The 25,008-nt window shown below is 45.9% G+C and overlaps 1 protein-coding gene across 1 annotated transcript in view; it reads right to left on the bottom strand.

Moving 5' to 3' along the window:
* Xdh (xanthine dehydrogenase) overlaps positions 1 to 25,008 on the bottom strand; it is a 65,508-nt gene that overhangs the window by 4,326 nt on the left and 36,174 nt on the right. The window contains 19 exon segments of the mRNA XM_028873674.2: positions 93 to 281; positions 1,233 to 1,298; positions 2,090 to 2,204; positions 5,485 to 5,537; positions 6,832 to 6,906; positions 7,510 to 7,638; positions 8,221 to 8,316; positions 8,889 to 8,970; positions 9,855 to 10,000; positions 10,142 to 10,333; positions 14,343 to 14,429; positions 14,555 to 14,642; positions 15,065 to 15,198; positions 15,907 to 16,031; positions 17,261 to 17,357; positions 18,188 to 18,307; positions 20,621 to 20,744; positions 22,787 to 22,956; positions 24,554 to 24,637. Coding sequence (XP_028729507.1) covers positions 93 to 281; positions 1,233 to 1,298; positions 2,090 to 2,204; positions 5,485 to 5,537; positions 6,832 to 6,906; positions 7,510 to 7,638; positions 8,221 to 8,316; positions 8,889 to 8,970; positions 9,855 to 10,000; positions 10,142 to 10,333; positions 14,343 to 14,429; positions 14,555 to 14,642; positions 15,065 to 15,198; positions 15,907 to 16,031; positions 17,261 to 17,357; positions 18,188 to 18,307; positions 20,621 to 20,744; positions 22,787 to 22,956; positions 24,554 to 24,637 — 2,172 coding nt within the window.

Raw genomic sequence — 25,008 nt, 5'->3', positions numbered from 1 at the left:
CCACCAGGAGGCTGACTGAAACCCTTTACCAACCACTGTGGGATCTCCCATCCTGCAGGTTAGAAGGCAGCAGAGCTCCATGGCCACAGTACCTTGGATGCATAGATTGCCTTCTTGTTGGGGCAGTCACGGAGCAGGGAGACTCTGAACTCAATGGGGATGCTGCCAAATGCAGGGATCTTGTAGGTGCTGGGGCCACGAGTATGCAGGCTCCCCTCGGGGGAGTAGTGCAGCTCCTCCATAGTGAAGAGACCAAGGCCCTGGACAAATGCCCCTTCCACCTACAGGACAAAAGGTGACCATGGGTACCACCTCCCCTCTAGCCCCTGCCCCGGGACAGATACTGATAGCTACAATGGATGTAAAACCTAACGTATAGTGTGGTCTGGAAAGAGGCTAAAAACAGCCTTCAACTGCCTGTCTTGCTCTTCTTGCCTTGCTACTGAGGCATCTCTGATGGCATGTTACTGAATGTGGTCTTAGGCAGAACAGAGGCTCAGAACACGTCAGCACAGTGGCAAGTACCATTTCTCACCAAAACCTGCCACTGTGTAGACAGAGACGCTGTCTCCAAGTCATCCCTGGTGATTCAACACCGATAAACAAGCTCATAGGAGGGATTTCTTGAGGGGTAAATTCTTCGAAATGTACCTCCAGCCTCGTTGGGCTCTCATCCTGCCTGTCTTCTGGGAGGAAGTATCTCCTCCGTGGCTTACAGATCTATCTCGCACCCTCTACAGTATATGCTCCCTGAGCCCTACTCAGGAGAGTGGTATGTGGCACTGCCAAGGCTGAACACAAGAGGGCGCTGTCAATAATCTTTGCATCCATTGTAGTTGATACAAGGTCTGCCTCCAGAGGGCATTCCCAAGCAATCCAAAGAGAGTGAGTGAGTGAGTGAGTGAGTGAGTGAGTGAGTGAGTGAGTGAGTGGCACACGCGCGTGCCTGTGTGTCTGTGTCACTTGTGAGCATCCAATGTCTCCTCATGCACCATGCTGGTCTCTGGGGTGTGTGCCCTTCCCAAGTTAATCTATAGTTATTTGTTTTCTGCTTTGAGGTTCCGTGAAGGATCATCAATCTAGCCCTTACTCAGAATGAGGTTCTCTAAGTACCATGCTCTGGCCTGCTTAAAAATGATGACATGCTGAGTCGCCGGGGACCTTCAGGAAGCAGCGTGGGGGTGGGCTCACATGGCTGACCTAGTCTGTCACCACTCTGGTTCCCCCCTTACCTGTCCAATATCAATAGCAGGATTCAAGCTGGAACCGACATCCATGACGATATCTGTACGGAGATTCTGTGGACAGAAAAATAGTTCGAGAAGAAAGGAATGTCTGAATTTACACAGGTGTATCTTGATGACACTTAGATTGTTAAGTCCCAATCCAAACAGCACTTTCTCAAGCACAGAGCATGCTGAGACAGGGGTTCCCATCTCACCTTGCCTGCCACTATCAAAGCTGATGTTTGAGATCTTAGCAGCTAAATAAGCAGTGGGCTGGAGCCCTGATCTCACACCCACCCATGGGTGGTAAGAGGGGGTCTCCAGAGACTGAGACTTTGGACCTGAGTCTGGGCAAATCATGTGAGAAAGCAGTCAGCAAACTATACTGAGGCTGAATCCAAAGCATTCTGATTTTGTAGAGCCTGTAAGGTACCACCTACATTTTTGAATAGCTGAGGGGCTTCAGGTATAGCTTAGTTGGTAGAGTTCTGGCCTTGTATGCATAAGGTTTACTCCCAAATAAGAGAAAAAATTAAAAATAAACAAATGATTGAAAAAAATACAGGAAGAAGATGTAGTGCCGTGGGGGTGGGGGAGGGGATGATCTGCCATTTAGATGCCAGTGTCCAGAAGTAGCAGCTTATGGAGCACACCCCATTCATTGCTGCTTCCACTGCAGCCACAAAGAGCTGAGGCAGAAGCTGTGTGGCTCACGGCCTAAGGTATGTGCTCTCTGGCCTTCATGGAACATCCACCTGCCTCTGATGCAAGGCCTGCTTCCTCACCAGAGAACATGCCCCAACCAGCAATTCAGACTGCAGTCCAGTTGTTTTTCTTCTCTTCTCTCTGTGCAAATGTCTTACCTTATGATCCCCCGTTAAGCAGTCAATTTCCACTTCGGAGCAAGCCACCCCATAACTGAAATAGTGGAAGGGGTTCCCGGAGTTGGTCTCAAAGCTATAGCCAAGGTTGGGTGTCCTGCAAGAGAAACCAGAAAAAGGCTTATGTGTGTTTGGCAGACCCATCCCCTTTCCATACATACTTCTTGCTCCATAAATCTGTAAATCCTAAAAGTCTTTTTTCTTTTTCCCATTCAGCCATCATCCTCCAAAGCCCATGCATTTCAAATACACCACACTTTTAATGAAACCCAGATAGTCTAGCGCATTTGGTTCATGTTTCATTTTTCCAAAAACCCCATCATAAGCATTCTGTACAACCTGGCAGCATTCAGCAGAAGCATGTTGGTTTCTACGTGGTAGGGACAACAGCGACAGATGTGCCTAGGCTCACGAAGGATGTGAAAATCACTTCCTTAAAAGAGTGAGTGAGTGAGCCAGAACCCAAGGTCATCAGCACTGACTGCGGCTCTGCCTGGGAGGGTACTGAACTGTTCTCACAAGTTCACCTGCTCATCTTTCTCCAGGTGAAAGGTCACAAGATCAGGGCCTCAGAGCAGCCTGGGTGCATCCCTAAACAGCCATTCCTCATCTCCTGGCTCCTTTGGAACCTCATCAAGGGATTTGAGAAAAACGTCAAGAGAAACAGATGTTGCATTCTGTGTGTGTTTCCACAGTCTAAGTGCCCTGTGCAATTGCCGTAGTATGTGAACCACATACATGTGTATTCACAAGCCCAGGGCTTAAAGTATGCTGCCCCTATGGCATTATACATTACACATATATTTACTATATATCTATAATGTACATTTATTTATGTGATTATATGTTGTGGAATAATCTTTTTGTACACTGTGAAGATTTGTCACTCAGATTGGTTTAATAAAAAGCCAAATGGCCAACAGCTAGGAAGGATTTTTAGGACAAAGAGGATGCTGGGAAGAAAAAGAGCAGAGATTCAGGGAATCTCCAGCCAGACAGAGAGGAAGCAGTGTGGTTAGAACAGAGTAAAGGTAACAAAGCCAGGAAACAAAAAGTAGATGGATAAAAATGGGTTAAATTGTAAGAGCTAGTTAGTAACAAGCCTAAGCTATTGGTGGAGCTTTCAAAATTAGTAAGAAGACTCCATGTGGTTATTTGGGAGCTGGCAGGAGGGACCAAAAAAACACCTACAATTATATATAATATATGCATATTACTCACTTGCATACATATAAAATATACTTATATAGAAATAATGTGAACTGACATGACCAGAACTCACCCTCAAACCAAACTAACACAGGGCTGAGGGACAAGAATCCCCAGAGAAACTTCACTGTCTCTGACCTCTGTCTTCGCCTTGTGTATCTAGGTGGTCATTTAGAAACCCTACCAATGCACACTCCAAACAGTCAGAGAAGTAGGAGAAAATCTGCATCAGTCTGTATTTGTGGAGGGTTACTGGGATGGATGACCTTCATTATTATCAACCTAAATGGAGTTAGAGTCACCCAGGAAACAGAGAGAATCAACTGAGGCAGAGAGCCCTCCCTGAATATGGAAGCACTAGCTTATGGACTGGGGTCCAGGACTAAATAAAAGGGAAAACAAAAAAAGTGAGTAGAACACCAGTGTGTAGCTCTCTGCCTCCTGACTCGGGTCGCAATGTGACCAGCGGCCTCCCACGTCCTTGCTGTATAGCCTCAGACTGTGAGCCAAAATCAACCCTTGCCTCCTCAACATGCCTTCCCTACAACAAGGAGAAAAGTAACCAGTCCAATTATACAGCCTAGGTTATAAGCAGACCATGCTATTCATATATGAATATATAGTGCTCATAATAACCACAGATTCATTCAAGACATTTTAAAACAAACATGAAAAGCTTTCAGTTAAATTTCCCAGAAACATTATGATGGACACTTGTGACATTTAATTTTAGTTGTCAACTTGATACAATCTGGAAGCACCTGGCTAGAGTCTCAGGGAGGAACCGTTTAGATTGGTCTGGCCTGTGGACATACCTATGGAGGGATTTTTCTTGGTTGAATTATTTGGAGTGGGGAAACCCATCCTGAATGTGCGAGTGTCCTTGTGCCATGGCCTGGGCCCTGGACTGTATCTGCGGGAAGGAGGTGAGCTGAGTGCAAGCATGCACGCATGCATTTCTTCTCTGCTCTCGACTGTGGATGTGATAGCTCAATAGCTCAAGCTCCGGCTGCTACAATGATGGACTGTTATGATTATATTTATACCTAGAATTATGAGCTGGACCCTTTCCTCCACCCATTGCTCTTGTCAGGGCGTTTTACCATAGCAACAGAACGGAACATTTAATCATGTCTTTTTTTTTTATATATATAACTCCAAATTCAGATGGGAGGGGTCTCTAGCTAATCACACCGTGACACAATTTTAAGACAGTAGAAGACGTGTGCTCCTTTCCATGTCTCACTGCACTGATGAAGTCCCACCATACTCTGTATGTCGTAGGAGACCCACTAAGTCCTCCTGTTCTCCTGAGGGAAAGTCACTATGAAGAAATCCAGTGTCTAGCACAGATTGCCCAAACATCTGTCACGGTGTGCCTGAGCATCCAATCCTGCAGAATTCAGGACGGAATCATGTGGTGATATATTGTGTACCCTAATAAAATTTGCCTGAAGATCAGAGAACGGAACAAGCCACTAGATTAAACATAGAGGCTAGACAGTGGTGGCACACACTTTTAATCCTAGCACTCAGGACGCAGAGAGTTCAAAGCTACCCCTGGACTCTATGAGATTGACTGAGTCTAGGAGAGAAACAGAGCCAGACACTGGTGGCACACACCTTTAATCCCAGCACTTGGGAAGCACACACGCCTTTAATGGCTCAGTGGGAAAAGGTATATAAGGTGTGAGGAGACAGGAACTAGAAGCCTTTTCGGCTGAGGAACCTCATTCAATTAGAGGTCTATTGGCTGAGCTTTTTCAGGCTGAGGAGTCTAGAGGTAAGAAGTGTCTATGGCTTGTTCCTTTGTCTCTCCGATATTTCAGCATTTCACCCCAATATCTGGAACCAGGTTTTTTATTAAAAGACCTTTTAAGATTCGAACGACATCATCATCCTTCTCCTAGGAGACAGCACACTCAAAGGCCAGGACTAGAACTCGGGTCTTCTAATACTGTGGCTCCTGCTTTGTTCCTTTATACATAGTTGGTAATTGAATGTAAGGAAGCACATTAGACTTCTTTAGCCTGAATGAAATCAGCATGAGTCTGACCCATTGGCATCATGCGAGGTTTAGGGGCACTGCTTTTTTTTCCCGGCTGTGGGCTAACCAGCACTCAGAGCTGTCAGCACATGGGAATGGGCAGGAAGAGGATCACACTTACTTATAAAATCCGGTAGCAGACAAGCTGACTGCACTCGTGTAGGCATCCATGACCTTGAGGAAGACAATGGTCATCAGGAAGGGACAATCATGGTTTCCAAAGACCCAACCCACCACCAAGCTATCATTATTCCCCTATTTTAGTTGACAGAGCTAATGCTTAGAGAAAATAATTTTTGAACTAGGGTCTTACTAGGCATATAACATAATGCATGTACTGGTGAGTGTGGGTAACTCATTGGTGTTATCTGCTCATAGTGGATACTGGACTACATGGCTGGTAGCAGAGGGCAGAGCTCAGAACAACACACTGAGTGAAAGACAATTATCATCAAGGCTGCTATGGGAATATTGTAATGGCCTGACAAACCTTTGCACAAGCTACCAGAATTGAGTTAGAGCTGAGCAGTCTTCATGCATATGGTCCTTAACGAAACGAGTGTGGAAAAGGGAAGTTAAGGTCACGTGAGACAGGGAACGAGAGCAGATTGACAAAAACCATAGCTTGTTTTCTCTAAACCTGTTGAGATGGGGCTGAACTATCACATGGTTCATGTGCGGTCCCATTTTGTTACTTCTCTCTCCTTGTCCCCTCCCGTGTGTGTGGGGGGGGGGGCGCCGCTAGAGCCGAACCTAAGGCTTTGCATATGATAGGTAAGTGTTCTACCACTGAGCTATATCCCCAGTCCTTGGCTTTTTGAGCAATTATCTTTCTACATAGCTCAGGCTGGTCACTAATTCATCATCCCCCTGCCTCCACCAAGGATTACAGGCATGTAACACTTCTGAGGATTCTTAGCATGCAGACGTCTAGTCTGGAATTCAGACAACTAGGCTCATTCTTATGTCTTATAAGATTCTGTTTTATCACTCCTGGCATCTAACGGGACATCCTTCTAGCTCTCTCACAGATGACATTTTAGTGGCCCCCAGACTCAAAAGGTGGGTGAGGGAAGACGCTGCCAGGGAGGCCCTCAGAGACATAGAGTCAAGACACACACCTCATTTGGGCCTGTTAGACATTTGTATGGATCCATGCCTGAATGAGCCAAGATATTACAAGGAGGTGCTTAAGGCAGACACTCCACCCTTCCAGACTTGGGGTAGGGAGCTGAACCCTAATCCAAACAAACATCAAGATCTTGAGTCAAAAACTTTCCTCAAGTGACTCCCATCAAGTGGTTCATGATGCATGAGCTTGTCCTTACCCTTGTGACTCAGGGATAGCTCCTTCTACTTGTGTGGGCCAAGGTCATCATCTACATGTGTTGGGTAGGGACAGAGGCCCTGCCGTTGTTGATATACTTCTCCTATGCAAAAAAAGCAGCTTGACCCAGCTCAGACTTACCCAGTCCTCCCAGGAGCCTTGGGGTTTCTTTTTCTTGAAGGGTTCCAGTCTTTTCAGTATGGTCTGGCAAGCTTCCTGGAGGAACCCCACCATACACCAGACATGTCAGTGTTCCGCTCTGTAGCCCAAGTGACACCTAAGGCTACCTGTAAGACTCAATACCCAGCAGTGCTATCTCCAGGCAACCCGGGTGGCCCCCATAGTAGGCCACCATTGGCCTTTGTCTAGAGAGTCCTCCTGACACTATGCCTAAGCAGACCGAGAGGAACTTCTGAGGGACTCGCAAGGAGGCACCGTCTCCCATCATGCTTCTTGTTTGAGTATATCATGTGACAAAGAAGCAAATATCTGGGACCCAGCTGGGACCCATAGTCAAATATCAGCCCATTAACTTGAGACCAGTTCCAACCTGGGGTAGTAGTATTTCCCAGAAGCCCCTGCTTTCCTTCCAATCCCCTGCCCACTCTGAACCCAACCCTCCCTGGCTTGGATGGAAACGGTGCTTCTGGAGTTTCTCTATCAGCTGGGCTTGTGGAGGAATAGCATCCTCGTGGGTAGCAGAGTGAAGTCGTGACGACAGCCAAAGAGACTCTTCCAGACCATCAAGGGGACCTCGTGAGACCCCCAAATCCGGAGCCCATCCTCAGCCGTGCAGGCTCCCCTGGGCTCCTCACTTACATAGACAGCCTGGCCGTTGATATCCGCACTTGCAGAGGCAGCCGTGGGAGAGGTGTTGGGGACGGTGTTAGTGCTCGTCTCGCTGATGTGAATCTTGGAGGTGGGGATTTTCAGAGCTCTGCTGGCCACCTACAATACACGAGACATCACTCGCTGAGAAGGAGGTTAGCATCGAGCCTGGCTGCCTTCTTCCTAGGGCCAACCAAGTTCAGGTTTACTGCCAGAGGCAAGAAACAATCTTGTAAGCTCTACGCTATTGATTCTGGAATGTTGTCATACCTGGCTGAGTTTGAAGGAGAAATTTTTAATGGGGTCTGGTTGGTTTAGACATTTATAAACTCATCGTGAGCAAATACTGGATTTTTTAAAAGTCTGGATAAACCTCAGTAGTCAAACAGATATTCTGAGTACAATCTAGCACCATTAGCCCAACTCCCCTGAGAGGTCTTGTGGAGTGTGGGAAATGAGCTGTTTTCATGCATACAATGAGCTCCGAGCCCAGGATGGCAGTAATGGGCATGTCCTCGGAGACTGCATAGTCAATCCTTCAGCACAGATAAGGAAACAAACCAAGAGGGAGGAAGACTTGCCCAAGGCCATATGTAAATGTGCTCTCAGGCCTGTTGTTTTTCCTGGAACTTCATATTGCTCATCTTCCCCCAGCATCTTCCCCACACCAGACATCCCAGATAGGGTCCCCAGGCTTCTCACCTGAACCATCTTGGTGTGAAGACCTTGACCCATCTCAGTACCCCCATGGGTCAGCAGCACAGAACCATCGGTGTACACGTGGACCAGGGCACCTCCCTAAGGAAGGAGGATGGGGCCAGATATAACATTTGGTTAATCCTGACTCAGCTCAAGCTTTGAGACCGAAGGTACAGAGGAAAGAGAAAACCATTGGCCATGTTTTAGATAGAAACCCAGGCAAAAATCACACAGTATAAACCTTTTAATTTAATTAGGCAGGCCTTCAGGAGTTTAAGAAATGTTTATCTATCTATCTATCTATCTATCTATCTATCTATCTATCTATCTATCTATCTCTGTGTGTGTGCGCGTGTGTGTACACACGCGTGCATGTGAAGAAAGTAGGTTGTTTCTCTCTGTCCCAATGTTATACCTGAAGAATGAAGAAGCCATGTATCTGCGTATAGTCTTTCAATCATGAAGAACTAAAAGTTGACCCCAGATCCCTGTCTCACTGCTCCTTCACATACTATACCAATGGGATATGCAAATTTCATTTCATTTCAGCAACAGAAAAAGCCCTGGTCAAGTCTGCTACCAGTGATGAGGGATTCCTCTGATCACATCAAAAGCAGGGTCAAATGGTGTCCCAGTCCAGAGGTTTTGGCCAAGTCCTATAAAGCACTTACCTGGTTCAGAAAAGGAAGTGTGAAGCTTATTCCAAACTTGGTCGGGATGATACACAGTCCTCTCTTTTTCCAACAATTCTCCCTGGAGAGAAAAGAACATTCAAGATCTCACTCTGTGGACCTGTCTGGCCTGGCACTCACAGAGATCTGCCTGCCTCTGCCTCCCATGTGCTGGGATTAAAAAGTGCGTGCTACCAGACCTGAAAAGAACCTTCTTACAGAATACATAATTATGTCTAGTTGGGTATGTCTCAGTTAACATCTTTGTAATAAATCAGAACAGGACACCCTTGAAGCCATTTGCCCAGTTACTGTCATAACTGAACTGTGCCCCCGCGGAGTAGACGAAAATGAGAGGTAGAAATCTAGGTTCTGGGTCCTCCAGTACAGGTGGCACAAACTTCGAAGTACTATAGAATTTCCTCCCTACGTGGATTTGCATTTAGACAGTGTGCCCTAATGATCTTCAACTGCCCTTGTCCCAAGGAGGAAGATAATGATGCTTTCTCTGTATGTTTGTTCAAATAAGTCACTCTGTGAAAAAGATGGAGCCAATATAATTATCCCCACTTTAGAGATGAATAAACTGAGGCCCACTTCAGAGACACGGCATGACTGCCAGTGTCAAATGCATTTGTTAATTTCACAGGTAGGCACATGGCTGTGGTGTTGTTGGTGCCCAGCCAATGCTCTCAATAATGTGGTCCTCTCAGGAAGCACACAAATTGATACAGATGAACCTCAATTGAAGGGTTCTGATGCTGAGTGAGGGCTGAAGGTCCTTTGTTCCTGGGCTAAAGATCTTCACCTGATATTAAAGAGGATGCTATCAATGAGCTGGCAGGTTCAATAGTCTCAGAAGTTGTCCATTAAACCATCAGCTTGTTATTTGGGGATCAGTAGAAAGGCTGGACTATAGCCAAGCAAGAGCACATCAGAACAGTGGACTCCCCACCCTTTGCTTACTTGTTGAACTTCTCCACTTCCATTTTGCGAGCGAAATACTGAGAACTTGCTATGCATTCATCCCAGCACCTGGGCAAGGTGAACATCTCCAGCTTCTGGTTGAAGTGGGTCAGGTCCCCTTCTTTGTACATGTTCTTCCTCCGTACCTTCCCAAGAAGAGAGATACTTGGGTCTTGTAGCTTCTGGGTCCCTCCGCAGTAACTGTTTATACTCTCTGCCCCAGGAGATGCCCTAGGTCAGTGTCACTCTTCCCCTCAACAGGCTCACCCACTGTTAGTCCAGCTCACCTCCTCTGCAGGCAGTCCACAGGTCACGGCAACCTCGCTCATCCAGTGTTCTGCAATTAGCATCCCCTGAGGACCCCCGAAGCCTCGGAAGGCTGTGTTGGAGGGCAGATTGGTCTTACAAATCCTCCCGGTGCCCCGAATGTTGGGTATCTTATAGGCATTGTCCATGTGGAAAAGGGCTCGTTCCATTATCTGAGGCAGAGGAAAACAAAAAGCAAAGGACATGGAAATCCACTGACTTCCTTCACGTGTCTGCACAGGAAATGTATTCATGCTGGTCTTCCCAGGGCCAGCTGTCGAGGGCTCTATTTCAGGCCTGTGCTATTTCTCCCCTAGGATAACTTATCCTCCTATGAAGATCCCCAACCTGGCCTCCTTCATGGGAATCCTTTCCAGGATTGTGTGTGCCCACGTGAGGGCACATGAGCAGGTCCCCGTGGAGGCCAGAAGATGTTGCCAAAGCCCCTAAAACTGGAGTTACGGCGGTTGGAAGTCATCTGACACTAGGAACTGAACATTGGTCCTCTGGAAGAACAAGGGCTCTTAACCACCGAGCCCGCTCTCCAGTCCTGTCAAATTGCTTTATTTCCTTTGTAATTGTACTATAGTTTAGTCAATCCCTGGCTAGATCATGTTCTGTGAACCAGCCACCTCCTCCATATTCCTTCCTCCACTCTCCTGAAGCAGCCAACTATGATTTATAAAGCTGCTTCTTCTACCGGATGGTTGGTTGGTTGGTTGGCTGGTTGGTTGGTTGTTGGTTGGTTGGCTGGTTGGTTGGTTTAGCACTTTTACATGTCTGTGTGTATACATGTTTGTGCATGTGCACATCTGCGTGTGGAGGTCAGAGGTCAACATTGGACATCTTCCTCAATCACTCTTCATTTTGTATTCTGAGACAGGGTTTCCCACTGAACTAGGAGGAGCTCATGGATTTGTCCAGAATGGGTGATCAGTGAGCTCCAGGGATCCACTGGTCTCTGCTCACTTCCTGTTCCTCAGCCATAGGATTACAGGCAGGGGCTGCTGTGCCTGGCTTTTATGTAGGTGCTGCGGATCAAACTCAGGTCCTCATGCTGTGCATCATGTCCCCAGCCCCGTTCTCCCGTTGACACTTTCCACATCTCTAAGGGCTTTTATATTTCAGTGTCTTGCTTTTTCAGTTTTAGACTTTCTCTCTTTTTGGTTTTTCAGGACAGGGTTTCTCTGTGTAGCCCTGGCTGTCCTAGAACTTGCTCTGCAGGCCAGGCTGGTCTCGAACACACAGAGATCTACCTGCCTCTGTCTCCTGAGTGCTGGGATTAAAGGCGTGTGTACCACCACTGCCTGGCTTAGACTTTCATAGTGCCTTCCCAGTTTGGAAAAGGGAGGTTTTGTCCCTGTCTTGTCCCCTTTCTGCACAGATGGACCTGCTTCCTATCTCTCAATATAGTTGTATTTTGGTCAAATCAATACTCACTTTGATATTGTAAATCTGTACACATTTACAACTCAATCAGGAAGTTACACTGTGATCTCCCCCACCCGCATTTACATCCCAAAGATAATCATTAACTTTAGTTTCTCATTGGTTTTATTTTCTATGTATGTATTACTGGCCCTTGTAAACTTTCTTTTAATGTGTTCAGTTGTGTCAGATTTTTCGATTTGTTTCATAGACAAACAAGAAACTATTTCTGGGGCTGACTGACCTACTCTAGTTTAAACTAGCTTAAACCTACAATTCAGCGGCTGCCTTTAGAGTCTCCTTCACAGCATCCCTGGTTCCCTTTGCCTCTTTATTTTTCTGTTCCTGGAACTCATGTCTTTCCCCTTTAGTTTTAACCCCTCTTGGAGTACATTTGTCAACATCTTCTCAAGGTGGGGGCGGGGTTATGTCTAAGGCTCAGCAAACATCAAAAAAGAAGGGGCGGAAAGACTGTAAGAGACAGAGGAACAGAAAGTTGGTTGTGGGACTGCATCTCCTAGAAACATCTGAGACGCTACATCCATGAAGTCTCACCAGCATGGCTGCCTAAACAAGACCTAAACAATGACAGCACTAACAGACACGCTAATGTGGAAGATGGAAATCTCACGGAGCCTCAACCCTAGGCCAAGTACTACAGTCAACTAAGGAACACTGAGAGCAGGAGAAACAGTCTTCCCCAGGGAAGTGCTCCCCATTGACTATGCAGACTAAGTTGTATTTATATTTAAGAGAGAGAGAGAGAGAGAGAGAGAGAGAGAGAGAGAGAGAGAGACAGAAGGAGTACAATAATTTTTTAAAGAGGGCCATGAACTTGAGAGAGAACAAGGGAGGGGTTGGAAGGACGAAAGGAAATGATGTAATTGTATTTTAATTTTTTTTTTTAAAGAGTAGCTGTACATATTTACTGTGTTCTCACTCTTTACCGGCTCTAAATAGGATTCTGCATTGTAAATTTACTAATTTTCTACTGTATTTTGAAAGCATTTTACCGGTATATCACAGTTCCCCAAAACTGAGGAAAAATAAACTTTCCAACTCTGGAAGAGCTGTGTTTTTACCTCCCTAAACATCCATAAAACTCAGTCTCCAGATTACTAAATTTCACGGTGAGCCCATTTTCCTCTGTGACACTCGTTATAGATCCTCTTTTTTAATCCTGTGTCTATTAGTTTGGGGATATATTTTTAAACTGTTTCTTGTTAGCCTCTTAAACTGCTTGTTCCCATTCTTTGTGTTCTGAAATGTCAGTTATTGGGACCTCCTGGACTGGGCTTCAATTTTCCTTGTGTTTTCTTTCTTACCCCTCAGTGTTTTCTCTTCGGGAGAGAGCTATCAGGTTTCTCTCAACCTCTCTTACAGTTTTCCTTGCCAAGAGCTCATTTTCATTCTTGGACCAGTCTAGTGTTACAGCATGCTGCCCAATCTTCCCGAGGAGACAGATGCTGCTTCTCATTGATTTTGCTCGTTTGCTTCATTTGGGTTCAAGTTCCCTTCCCACGTGTAGTTTCATTTTTCCATAAATAAACTGCTTTTCATGGTCCTCTGTCTCAAGTCCACTTTTGCTTCTTTTTACAATCTGATCAACTCCTTTCCTTCCTTCCTTCTTTTTCCTTCCTTTCTTTTTCCCTTCCTTTTTTCCTTCCTTCCTTCCTTCCTTCCTCCCTTCCTTCCTTTCTTCCTCCCTTCCTTCTTTTCTTCCTTTCTTCCTTTCTTCTTCCCTTTCTCTGTTTCCCCCACCTAATGTGTTTCTTTGGGGCAGAAACAATGCCACAGTCTCTTTACGCTGACCCCTAGAGCCAGGTACTCCAAGCATGTTTATGGGATTGAATTACAGGCTTTTACGACCTTTGGGGGTAACTACTGCATGCTTGTCAGCCTGATTTACACTAAGACATGTTACACACGGCGAGAACACTGGAAACGAACAGTTGTAATGCCAGGCAGAGAGTGCAACGTCTTCTAGCTGGACTAATTAGACCCTAGCGTAGAGGGAGACCCCAAGGGCATAATAGGAAACGTGCTTTTCCTAAAACGTTATTTTAAAAAATAAGAACCTATACAGGCATAACTAGTCTGGTACTAAAATTAGGATAATAACTTTTAGAAAGTACTACCAGTAAGGTAAATTTGATAATTCTCACAACTGATTTCATTTCTCCCAGTGCCTCTACTTACTTTCCTTTTTATTTTTTATTTTTTCCTTTTAAACTACACTTATTGTTTTCCTTGAGGGGGTGTGCCACAGCATGCATGTACAGGTCAAAGGACAACTTGTGAGAGTCAGATCTCTCCACTGTGTGGGCTCCAGGGTTAGACCCGGATCACCAGGCTTGGTGCCAAACACCTTTGCCCACTGAGCACCACCTGGCTGGCCCTACTGTTTATTTTATTTTAATGCCCAAGTATTCCAAGCTCATCTGTCAAAACTACGGCAGAGGTAAGGAATGCAAGCTTCTGCTGGTCTTCTCCTTGCCATTTATTATGACTGAAGGGGCCTCAGCAGAAGCAAAATACGGAAATACCCAAGGACCATGTTTGACATTACACAAGGTTCTATCCTGGGAGACAGAAACTCAGCATTAATATACAGTATGAGGACTTCCCCCAGCCCCACAGGCATCACTTAGATATTACATAGATCTATAGGCGAGATAAGGTAGGATATATGGATATTCCAAGTAAACAACAATGCCTCCCAGTCACTCCTAGGGGCATACTGATCCTACTTACACTCCGAGAGAGATCCTCCGTGTTCCCACCGTTGCTGAAGTGAGCCACCTCCAGAGCCACTACATTCCCAGTCTTCATGAAGCCAACCTGAAGGAAAGACAGTCATCCTCAACAGAACCCACGTCTGTCTGCCTCTAATCCATGTCTGTCTGTCATCCCTGATCCATCCCGCCTGCTTCCGCTACCCAAGGAAACAGAAAAGACCAAAACACCTTGTATTTGGCCAGGAAGGGATGTCGGCCACCAGTAATCAGCATGTCCTCATCACGGTCCAGCATGCAGCGTACAGGGCGGCCGGTCCTGGGGCGGGGAGAGACCAAGAGGGTTAGAAACCCGTGAGCGGCCAGCAGCCCAGCCCTGTGAGTCTCAGGAATGCTAAACAGGAAGAAGGACTTCCTTTTCATCTGTGCACTGAGCTTTGCGATGAAGGCACTGTGCTGAATAACACAAGGAATGCCAGGCAGAGTCCTTACCTTGCTCCTAGGGAGATTACAGCCAATTAAGGAAAATAAGACATGGATACGTGGGTGGATGTGCAGAGACTAGCTAGGTTACCCTTGCCCTTATGCCCAAGGGTTCGAAACACAGAAAACTGACAACTCAAAGCAGAGACAATTGCTTTCAACAGGGGAAGAAGCTAAAAGGCCTTCCTGACCCAGCTGGCCTTATTCTACCTCCCAGAGAATCTAATCACAGTGGGAGAAGAAGGCGTAGCAACTCACTTGTATGCAGCCAAGGCCACTGCCGTGGACACCACGGTGCTCCGAGTCTCCTTCCCTCCGAAGCCTCCGCCCATTCTCTTCACTCGGACTACAATCCGGTTATCTGGAACGCCCAACATTTTTGCAACAAAGCTCTATGCAAAAGAAAAAATATATAACCTTGCATTAATGCATCTTCTGGACTTTTTCCAGGCCTGACCTCAACCTACCCAACAAGCCTGGACCTAAGCACTACAATAAATTCTAGTATTCCTGGCATGAAAATCTTCTTCACCTCCCAATGCTGTCTGGTGCCAGGGTCCAGCAGCCGCTGGTCACCACAGACTGAATTCAGGCAACTTACATACTTGTATTTAACCAGAAGGGCCAGAGGGCAGCGTACTCTCAGAGCAAATCATCATCTCATCTGGCAAGGGCTTTTAGGTCAGAAAGGTAGGAGCAGATATCAAAAATCCTGGCAACCACTATCATGTTGCAGGTAGTCAAGAAAAATCCCAGCTATGGCTGTTAAGTTAGTGGTCCCTATGGCTATCACTTAACCTCACACTCAATTTTTTTAAAGATGAGATATGTGAGCAGGACATGCCTTGACCAAGGTCACATGAAGACTTAATAGACTCTAGTTCAAGTACTAAAATGCATCTAATTGATGCAATGACCCTCAAAAGCACCATCTTATTCATGAGAAAAGTGAAGCAGAAAAAGTTAAATGACAAGGTCTGGTTCCAAGACTAAGACTCATGTCCCTTTTAGGACCTGTATCTGCTTCTTCCCATTCCCTACCCCCTCTTCCTGGTCTGCTAGGGGCTCCCTTGTTATTGCCATAATTATTCTGAGCTGACCTGGGTTTTCATGGTGTTCTGCGTCCCCACAAAGAGCTCCATCTCGCCCGCCTCGCCTTTTGGGACAGCGATGGTGCAGTTGGTCTCCAGGTAGAAGTGCTCCTGGCCACCGATATACAGTTCTCCTGGGAAAGCAATAATAGCAGAGCCCTGATGAGCCTGGTGCTTTGAGGGGCATGCCTGCTGTGGTGGCTAAGCTTGGTTATCAACTTCACTCATCTGAGAAGAAGGAACTCCAGTTGAAAAACTGTCTCCATCGATTGTCTTGTGAACAATTCTGTGGGACATTTTCTTCATTGGTAACTGATAGAGGAGGACCCAACTGGCACTGTGGACAGTGCCACTCCTGAGCAGCTGGGCATGGGTTATATAAAGACGGCAGCTGAGCAAGCCGAAGAAAGCACGCCAGTGAGCATCATTCCCATGGCTGCTGCTTCAGTTCCTGCCTCCAGGCTCTCCTTGGCTTCCCTCAATAATGGGCCTGTGATCCAAATAAACCTTTTCCTCCCAAAGTGCTTCTAATCAGTGTTTTATCACAGCAGCTGAGAAGCAGACCAGGACATTTGCTAAAGGAAATAGTCCACCAAGGAACCACCTGCTGGCAGGTGACCGCTGGGTTTCCCAACTGGGGTTCAAAAGGGTCTTAAAGTCCTAGCAGTCTGGGAGTAACCTCTGTTCCTCCAATCATCCTCTCATCAAAGAAGCCAGAATAGCACTAAATACATCAGGCACAGTCTTCTCACTGCAGCCCCAGGGCATCTGGGATTTCTAAAATGATCGTTGTAAAGTTTTGGAAAAGGTAAGGAAGAAATTGGCAGATATGATTGAAAACATGAATGTCTTTCAGAATGGAAGCAATCAGTCCTGTTGGAGAAGAAGTTACCCTGCTAGTGACTTAGCAAGATCCATGGGTAAGTAGAAAGGTATTCCAATGGATAGATAGCCTTGCCTTGCTGGGATCTGTGGACCTAATTCATAGAGTCAGAGTTCAGAGAGAAGGGGAGGGGCAGACGCTCACAGAGGATGGGTAAGAAGCATCTTCAGGCGTCTGGGGAGGAGTGCGGAATTTGTCTCAAAGCTGGACATATCTGTGGCCATTGTCCTCTCTACACAGCCTTCCAAAGACATAATGTAGGGTCACTTAGGTACATCCAGCCCAGAGATGGAGAATGGAGATAAAAATGAGGGAGGCTCCATCCCTGCTAACTGCCCACAGTTTCATTCCAAACATCAGAGGGATCTTATGTTAGAAAGTGCTATCAACACTTCCCTTCTCCCGGGTTCCATGTGTATCCCTAGAATTTAAGTGTTAAACCAAGGTCCCCATCCCTTCTGTCGCATGGTGCTGCTATACCTGAGACCACATTGTCAGCTTCAGAAAAGCCTTTCTTGAGATCGCCTTTCTCGATTTTTATCTCGGGGCCATAGAAGGAGTTGTTCTTTACAGCATCCTGGGGGTCAAAAAGGAAACTTCAGTAACATGGCTTTCCAGGCAGGAGATAATGGGAAAGTGATTCTGACCAGGAAGAGAAGAGCTTTCTGAATTGCTGTCTCTCTCTCCTCACAAATGTGTCTCTATGTGTTCAGTCATACTCTTAAAGCATGCTCTACTGGAGCTCAGGGAATCGTGTTCTGTCTGTTTCCTTGGTGGAAGATGGACAGCACTGAGTCTTCTGGAAGAGCAAAGAATCCCAAAGGGAACCAGCTGTAGCTGAAATGTGGGGCAAGGGGAGCTCAATTTGGCCATTAGTGGACTGAACCCGGGATGGTGAAAGGTAAAGTTTCCCTGGAGCAAAAACTCTAGTGCTGGGTGGAATTCTAAAATCCATTTACAGATGCCCTTTAACTTAAAGTAGGATTACATCCCAGTAAATCTATCAGATTGAAAATACCATGTGCTAATGATTCAACGTACCTAACATGCTGGGTGAAAAACATAGCTTCAACTAGCTGACCTTAACCAACCCCCCAAAACCTATATGAGCTTAAAGTTGGGAAAAAAATCATCTAACACAAGCCTGGCAATGTTGGATATCAGCTGTGATTTGAATATCATACTGACCGTGAGAAGCTGTGTGTTTGTGGGCTGTGCTAGCACACCTTTGGAAATCTGAAGAACTGATATAATTCAAACAGAACCCAGGGAAGCTGGGTGTTGGCTGTAGCCAAATATCCATGGGTGCTGCTCACATGGAAGGCTCCTTCTCTAGAGGATCCCCCAAAGGAATGCCTTGGGATGAGAGCTGACTCCTTTACAGGAGCAGCCCATATTCTCTGTTACCTCAATTGTGATAATGGCTGGTAGGTCTTCATAGGTGATTTTCACCCCACGAGCAGCTCTCTGGGCATGTTCTGGGGTGTCAGCGACCACAGCACCAATGATGTGCCCAACACAAGTAACCTAGGGGGCAGAGACAAGCTGTTAAGGACCATGAAGTTCCTCAAGAAGCAAATCTTTATGGATACTCTAAAAAGGCAAAGGTGGTCCCCACCCTTCAGTCAGAGTACATTTTAAGAATGCCCTCGTGCCTTTCCATTTCCTGACCCTCCTCACTGAGGCCATGAGCCTCTTCACAAGTTCACTGGCACCACTCTAGGAAGAGATTTCAGCTCAATGCCCAGTTCTTATGTTTTTACTCTGGTAGCTTATTGAGAGGCTGCATAGGAGAAAATGTGGACAATGGCTCCCCTTGTCTGCCATGAGCCAAACGGGAGGTATGGTCCCAGCAACTGTTTGTCAATGCCAATCTGTCCCAATAATCTTGATCTTCCTATGACAAAAGAAGGATGGGGACCGGAGAGAAGGCTCAGTTATTAAGAGCACTTATCGCTCTTGCAGAGGACCTGGGTTCTAGTCCCAGCACCCACATGGAGGCTCACACTCATCCATAAATCTAGTTCCAGGGGATCTCTTGGCCTCTGCAGGCACCAGGCATGCATGTGGTGCACAGATATATATGCAGGCAAAACAGTCAGACACATAAAATAAAAATAAGTAAATTTAAAAATATTTTGAAAGATAAATACAGGCTTAGGAGACAATAGGATGATGACCAGATCTCAACTAACTAAACATTGGTCTTGTCTCTCAGCTTCAGTCTCTTTCTACTAGACCACTTTCTTTTATGTCAAATGCCCTCAAAGTCCACACTTGTGTCTTATAATTTCATCTAGATCAGCCGTTCTTGACACCCCCCCTTAGGGGTCATATATCTAATATCCTGTAATCAGATATCTACATTATGATTTAGCAGCAAATGATACCAGTAGCAAAATTACTGTTATGATGTAGCAATGAAATAATTTTATGGTTGGGGTCACCACCACATGAGGAACTGTATTAAAGGGTCACAGCATGAGGAAGGTTGAGAAATACTATTCTAGATGCTCCTAAGATGCAGATCACAAACACTGATTTAGACATAATGACACCTATTTTTCAATATATAATGATTATTGCTTCCTTTTAATGACCCAGTCCCTTAAAACTGTGTGTGTTATATGTGCTTGTATATGTTCATGTGAATGTATGTGTACATGCTTGTGGAGGTCATAGGTCAGCATCAGATAACTTCCTCAGTTGCTCTACACCTTATTTTTGAGAGAGGGTCTCTCACTGAATCTGGAGCTCAGAGATTGGCCAGACTGACTGGCCAGTGAGCTTAGGAATCTGCCTGTCTAGATTTTGTGTGTGTGTGTGTGTGTGTGTGTGTGTGCCACAACAGCTGGTGTTTTACATGGGTACTGGGGATGTAAACTCAGGTCTTTGTGTTTGCCCAACCACATATAAAAACCAAGCTATCTCCTATAGAACTCATAACGGATCTCCTTCAGGAATAATTTTAATCAAATACCCACCAGAAAATAAATGAAGTAAATGATTAAACAGCTTGTCATATTAAGATGCAAGGTTTTCTAACAACAAGCAACACTTGACATGCAAGCCTCTGGACGTTCTCTCCGAAGGACCAATAGGTACGGACTTAACTGGCTTCAGTATTGACCTGCTTGTACCTAGCTGACTCTAACTAAAATGCTTTCAACACTCCTGGGGCTCTAGGCATTGATAAAGTAATTTGTTCTTCTATCAGACACTTTATAAATTTCCTCCACAAACACCCTTGGAGTCCTTGTGTTTACAGGTTTTCAGTCTTGGCTTCACCTTCACATTAATATTTTTAGCCTTCAGCAACACCTACTCGAATCTAATTTGCAACCTTTAATCAGTATCAGAATTATAAAATGGCCATCTGAGAACTATCCTGCGTGTGAAGCATAAGGAGTTTTGTAGCGACTGTCCTCAGGGCTTGGAGACACTGTTACTGCAGATCTTGACACACTTGGAATCAGTAAATGAACTCTCACAGAAGTGGATTGTCTACACCTAGTGGTGAGATTATGGTCTCATTCCTAGTTAGCTTATTTAGTGTATCCTTATTTTCTTTAGTAAAAGAGCTTGATGCTATCCATTACAATCCTGGTTGTTGATTCATATATGGTCACCAGCCTTGTTCCCCTGCCATCTTGGCACGTCTCCAATTACACCAGAACAGCAGTCATCTATTAAATAACCAAACGACACATTCTGTCCCTTTGTAGATTATCCCAAATACTGACCATTACATGATTGCAGGATTAGGAATTTGGAGCAATGAGCACAAATTAAAACCATGATATGTATTCCAGTTATTTCTAATAGCAAGTCTAACTATACCTTATCCTTTGCAAAGACAGTCTCATCATTGAAAATGCCAGTTACATTACTGCTAGGAATGTCTTCTTCGGTGAGGAAGCAAACAAACCCTGGCACCTTCTTGGCTTCGGAAGTGTCTATGGACCTGGAGAATGAGCAGAGTGGGGAGCCATGTCAGCACACTGAAGGAGACACATCATCTGGCTTGGATAGCCCGTCCCATTCAATTATTCCTCTACTCTCGTTCTTCCCATCTCTGTCTTCTTCGCTTTTGGATCCTAACTCATTTCTATCCTGTTCTGAAGATGGTGACTGACCACCTTCCTCGGAGGGGTCATTGTGCAAAATGCCATTGGGGATATAGGATGGATAAGACAATCACATATCAGATGCTAGCCGCAGTCTGGACTCCAAGTACAGGGAGCCTTATCCAAGACAGCAGCAATAACTCTGGAAGGCTCTGGTTAAAATATATCTCACTAGAACAAAGCACTTGGGGGCCTTTGCTATGCCATGAATACAGTGGCCCTGGACATCTGCTCACAGACCAATTTCTCTTCATACATGAATAGTGCTGTGCCTATACAAGGGCATTCTAGACACAATTTAGGCAATGCAGACCTAGAAGGAGGGTGCTAGAGTTGACCAAGTCTACCAGACTACAGAGGAGAGGCAGCTCTGGGAATGTTCTAGAAAGTGCCTTGAAAGAATCATCTTCAAAAACAGTTATTTCCCCATTTAAAAGCAAAACAAATATCCCCATATTACAATTAAGGAAATGAAAGTTTTGGGGGAGTCAAGTAGCTTTATCCAAAGTCACTTAGCCAGAAAGCAACATATCTGGGTTTAGAGCCAAGGGCAACAATGAGGATGCCAGGCAGTGAAGATTCATCCCTCCAACCCATCCATTCACATATGAATGGGATGGAGGTTGCTGGAATATAGACAACATGAGTCACCACACTGTGAACACGGGCTCAAGGCAAGGACCAAGCAAAAGGACTCACCGCTAGCCCTAGCTGGCAATTAACAGACGCTTCCCCAAAGCCTAGAAAAGCTGATCACCTCGTTAGGTATTTTGTATCTAGCTCACCATGCTTAGAGTCTGTTAGGAACCCCAGGAAGGAAAGATTGACAGGGAGGCCTGGGTCTGCCCCAAGGCAGGGCCTGAGAGAGAGAGAGAGAGAGAGAGAGAGAGAGAGAGAGAGAAGAGAGAGACAGAGAGAGACAGAGAGAGACAGAGAGAGACAGAGAGAGACAGAGAGAGACAGAGAGAGACAGAGAGATTCTTGGCTGTTCTGCTCAGCCACAGGCTCTGTGTCCAGTGCCAGCAGAGGCTGGAGCTCTGTCTATGGCTGTAAATATCCAGAGGTGCCATGCCCCAGTTCCTAATGCTCTTTGGCCTCAAACACAGCCCCTGCCGCCTGCCAATCATATTATCTGGGGCACAGAGCTCCTCCTGCTTATGCCTCAGGTCCTCTGCTGCACCTGCCTACAGGGGTGATGTAAAGAATAAACGAGCCAATATACATAAAATGTGTGAAACTAGGTGGGAAACACCAAGCGCTGTGTTGGGTGTGAAGCGTTATGTTTGCCACTACTGTTGATATAGTGGTAATTCTTGCTGTTCGGCTCTTGGCATCTAACAAACAGGTATAGGTGGTTGCTTTCTGCTAGGTGCTGTGTGGACACGTTTGGGGACCCTCACGAACACTCTGTTACAAAACCCCAGAGCAAATACAGGTCTCAGCAGCTACACCTGCCCTGTAGCTGTGCAAGGATCCAATCCCAGCTTTGTGGGGCTATGTTCTTTCCTGTAGTGTTATCTAGCTTTTGTTTTTTTCTTTTTAACGTTCCGCATATGTTCAGCCCAGGCTCTGAATATAAGTCATACCTGGTCCTGTTAGGAACTTGTCACCTACACTCACAGCTTTTCAGGCCAAGAATGACCTCGCTGCTCAACTCCCAAATTGTCCCCTTGACCTCTTACCCTCCCTCCAGGAGAACTTCGGTTAGATGCTAAGGTGTCATGCATGGAGTCCAAGCCTTCCTGCTGCTCTCTGGTGGGTTTAAGAGGATTTCCTGCCTAGGCTCTAGGGTGGGGAATCCTCAAGGAGCCTCCTCCATCTTCAGTTCCTGCAGAGCATGCTTCTCACTGAGTCCCTGGGAAGCGATACTCATACTCACGTGATTTTAGCGTGGGCCCGGGTGCTGGTCACCAGCCTGAGAGACAGCTCGTTCTCGTAGCGGGGAATGTCATCACAGTACACAGCCTGCCCCGAGGCCTGCATTTCCGCGGCCAGGTGAGGCAGGGGCCGGCCCACCATGTCCTCCTCAGACTGATCCTTGGGCACCTCCTGAAACAATATGGCCACCAGTCAGACTCAGCTTCTGAGGATATTGTTTCTCTATAGGCCCAGGGGACACACTGGGAACTGGGGAAATCAGAGGGCACTTAAGGAGTCCCTGACAAAATACTCATAAATGTATCAAGAAACAACAAAAGAACCTAAGTATGCATTAGCTGCAAACTAGGTAATGCTGTATTCATGCAGCAGAATAGCATCCAGCATTAAAACATACTTTTGAAGAATTAAAAGCAGAAGAAAGAATTCAAAGTTTATATTAATCATAAAACATTCTATATGTGAGTATATGCTGATTTATTTTATACAAAAGTAACACATGCTACTAATATCATGTATGTATATCCACATAAGCAGAAAAAAATGGAAATAAACAAAATACCATGACTTTCTCTTGGAGATAAGAGTTTTGGGTGGCTTTTGTTTCCCTGTTTATACTTTACTATAATTCCCAGAATGTTTTATTGACTTTGTAATCAATTTCTATTTTGTTTTCCAAAGTAGTAAAGTGTCTAATTCTTACTGAGCATTTTTATGTGCTACGGACTTCTAAGTGGTTTGATTTTATTTTTCAGCACTAGAGATGGACTCAAGGTCTTACCCTTGTCAAGCCAATGATCTAGCACTGAGCCTCACATCCAGCAAATGTATTTTAGTCCTCCCCCATTCTGTGAAACAAGTCCGTCATCAGCCATATTTGCAGGTGGGTCTAACTGACTTTCCTAAGAAGCACGGAGGTGGTTTGCCCAAAGAGAAAAGAAAGGACAAACTTTGGATTCTAATCAGGCAGCCATGTCCTGGAGTTCATCTGTGGGCCTCCAACCCAGGGCTCAGCAAACTGCAGCCGGTGTTTTATTCTATAAACAGTTACTGACCGTATTCATTTGGATGGTTTGTTTTGTTTTTAGAGACAGAGTCCCCTGTATCCTGGGTGGTACTCAAATTTTCTATGTAGCTAAAGACAGCCTCAAACTCCTCCTGATCTCCCGGCTTCTGCCTCCCAAATGCTGGGATGACAGGGATGTCCCTCCACAGCTCTTTTCTGTGGCTCTGGGGACTGAATGTAGGGCTTCATGCATAAGCAAGTCCCCTACCAACTGAGCCATCTCCCCAGGCCCTCATTCATTTATGTGTTTACAGCTGTTTTGTGCTACAGTGACCGAACTTAGACATGACGATATGGTTTGCAAAATCTGAAGTGCTTACAGGAAGTGCTGACCTTTTATCTAGTACATCCCAGAACCTTGTTAGAATGACGTATTTGTTTGCATACGCTCAGCATGCATGCGTGCATCTTCAGGAAGAGTTTTGGATTGGCACATTAGGGGTCAGGAAGGACAAAATAGATTTTTCTTTTCCCTAAGGAACAGATGCAGTTTAGCATCCAGTCCTAAGACAGAAACAGAGGCTAGCAAGGACAAGACGCTGCATTGCGACAATATGACCCTGGTGTTCTTCCCTGGATATTCACGCACAGGGGGAGGGACTTTAAGCATGCCATCCAAGTCAGTCATTTGCCAAAGCTCAGCCATGAGTCATCACACGTGGCTGCAGGGGCCCTGATATTAAACGTGCCATGGGTACTCACTTGGAAGAGCTGGACGTTAGCTGGAGGGTCCTTCTGAAAGAGCAGAGTGGCGCTGGCGAAGGTGGGGTCCAGCTTACCACACACCTGTGGAAGTGAGGTGACAGAGGAGGCTAGGACTATGTCATATTGTTTTCCTCCTTCCATCCACAAGTAATAGAGGTGAGTCTCCCCCAATCCCATTATTCCCTATCCCCTCATTTCCCCATCCCCTCATCCCCTAATCTCCATATCCCCCATCCCTCCATCCCCATCTCTCCACCCCATCCCTTCATTCCCCATCCCTCCATCCCCCTTCCCTTTTCCCCCTATCCCCTATTCCCCCATTCCCCCATACCCTATTCCCCCATCCCCACATCCCCTCATTCCCCCACCCCCTCATTTCCCCATCCCCTCATCCTCCATCCCTCCATTTCCTCTTCCCCCCATTCCCCCATCCCCAAAGACAGACATTAGCA

The sequence above is a fragment of the Peromyscus leucopus genome, chromosome 22, assembly GCF_004664715.2.
Source record: "Peromyscus leucopus breed LL Stock chromosome 22, UCI_PerLeu_2.1, whole genome shotgun sequence".
In the NCBI taxonomy this organism is placed as follows: Eukaryota; Metazoa; Chordata; class Mammalia; order Rodentia; family Cricetidae; genus Peromyscus; species Peromyscus leucopus.
Note: the sequence above shows the minus strand (reverse complement) of the source record. Positions and strands in the feature narration are given on the sequence as shown.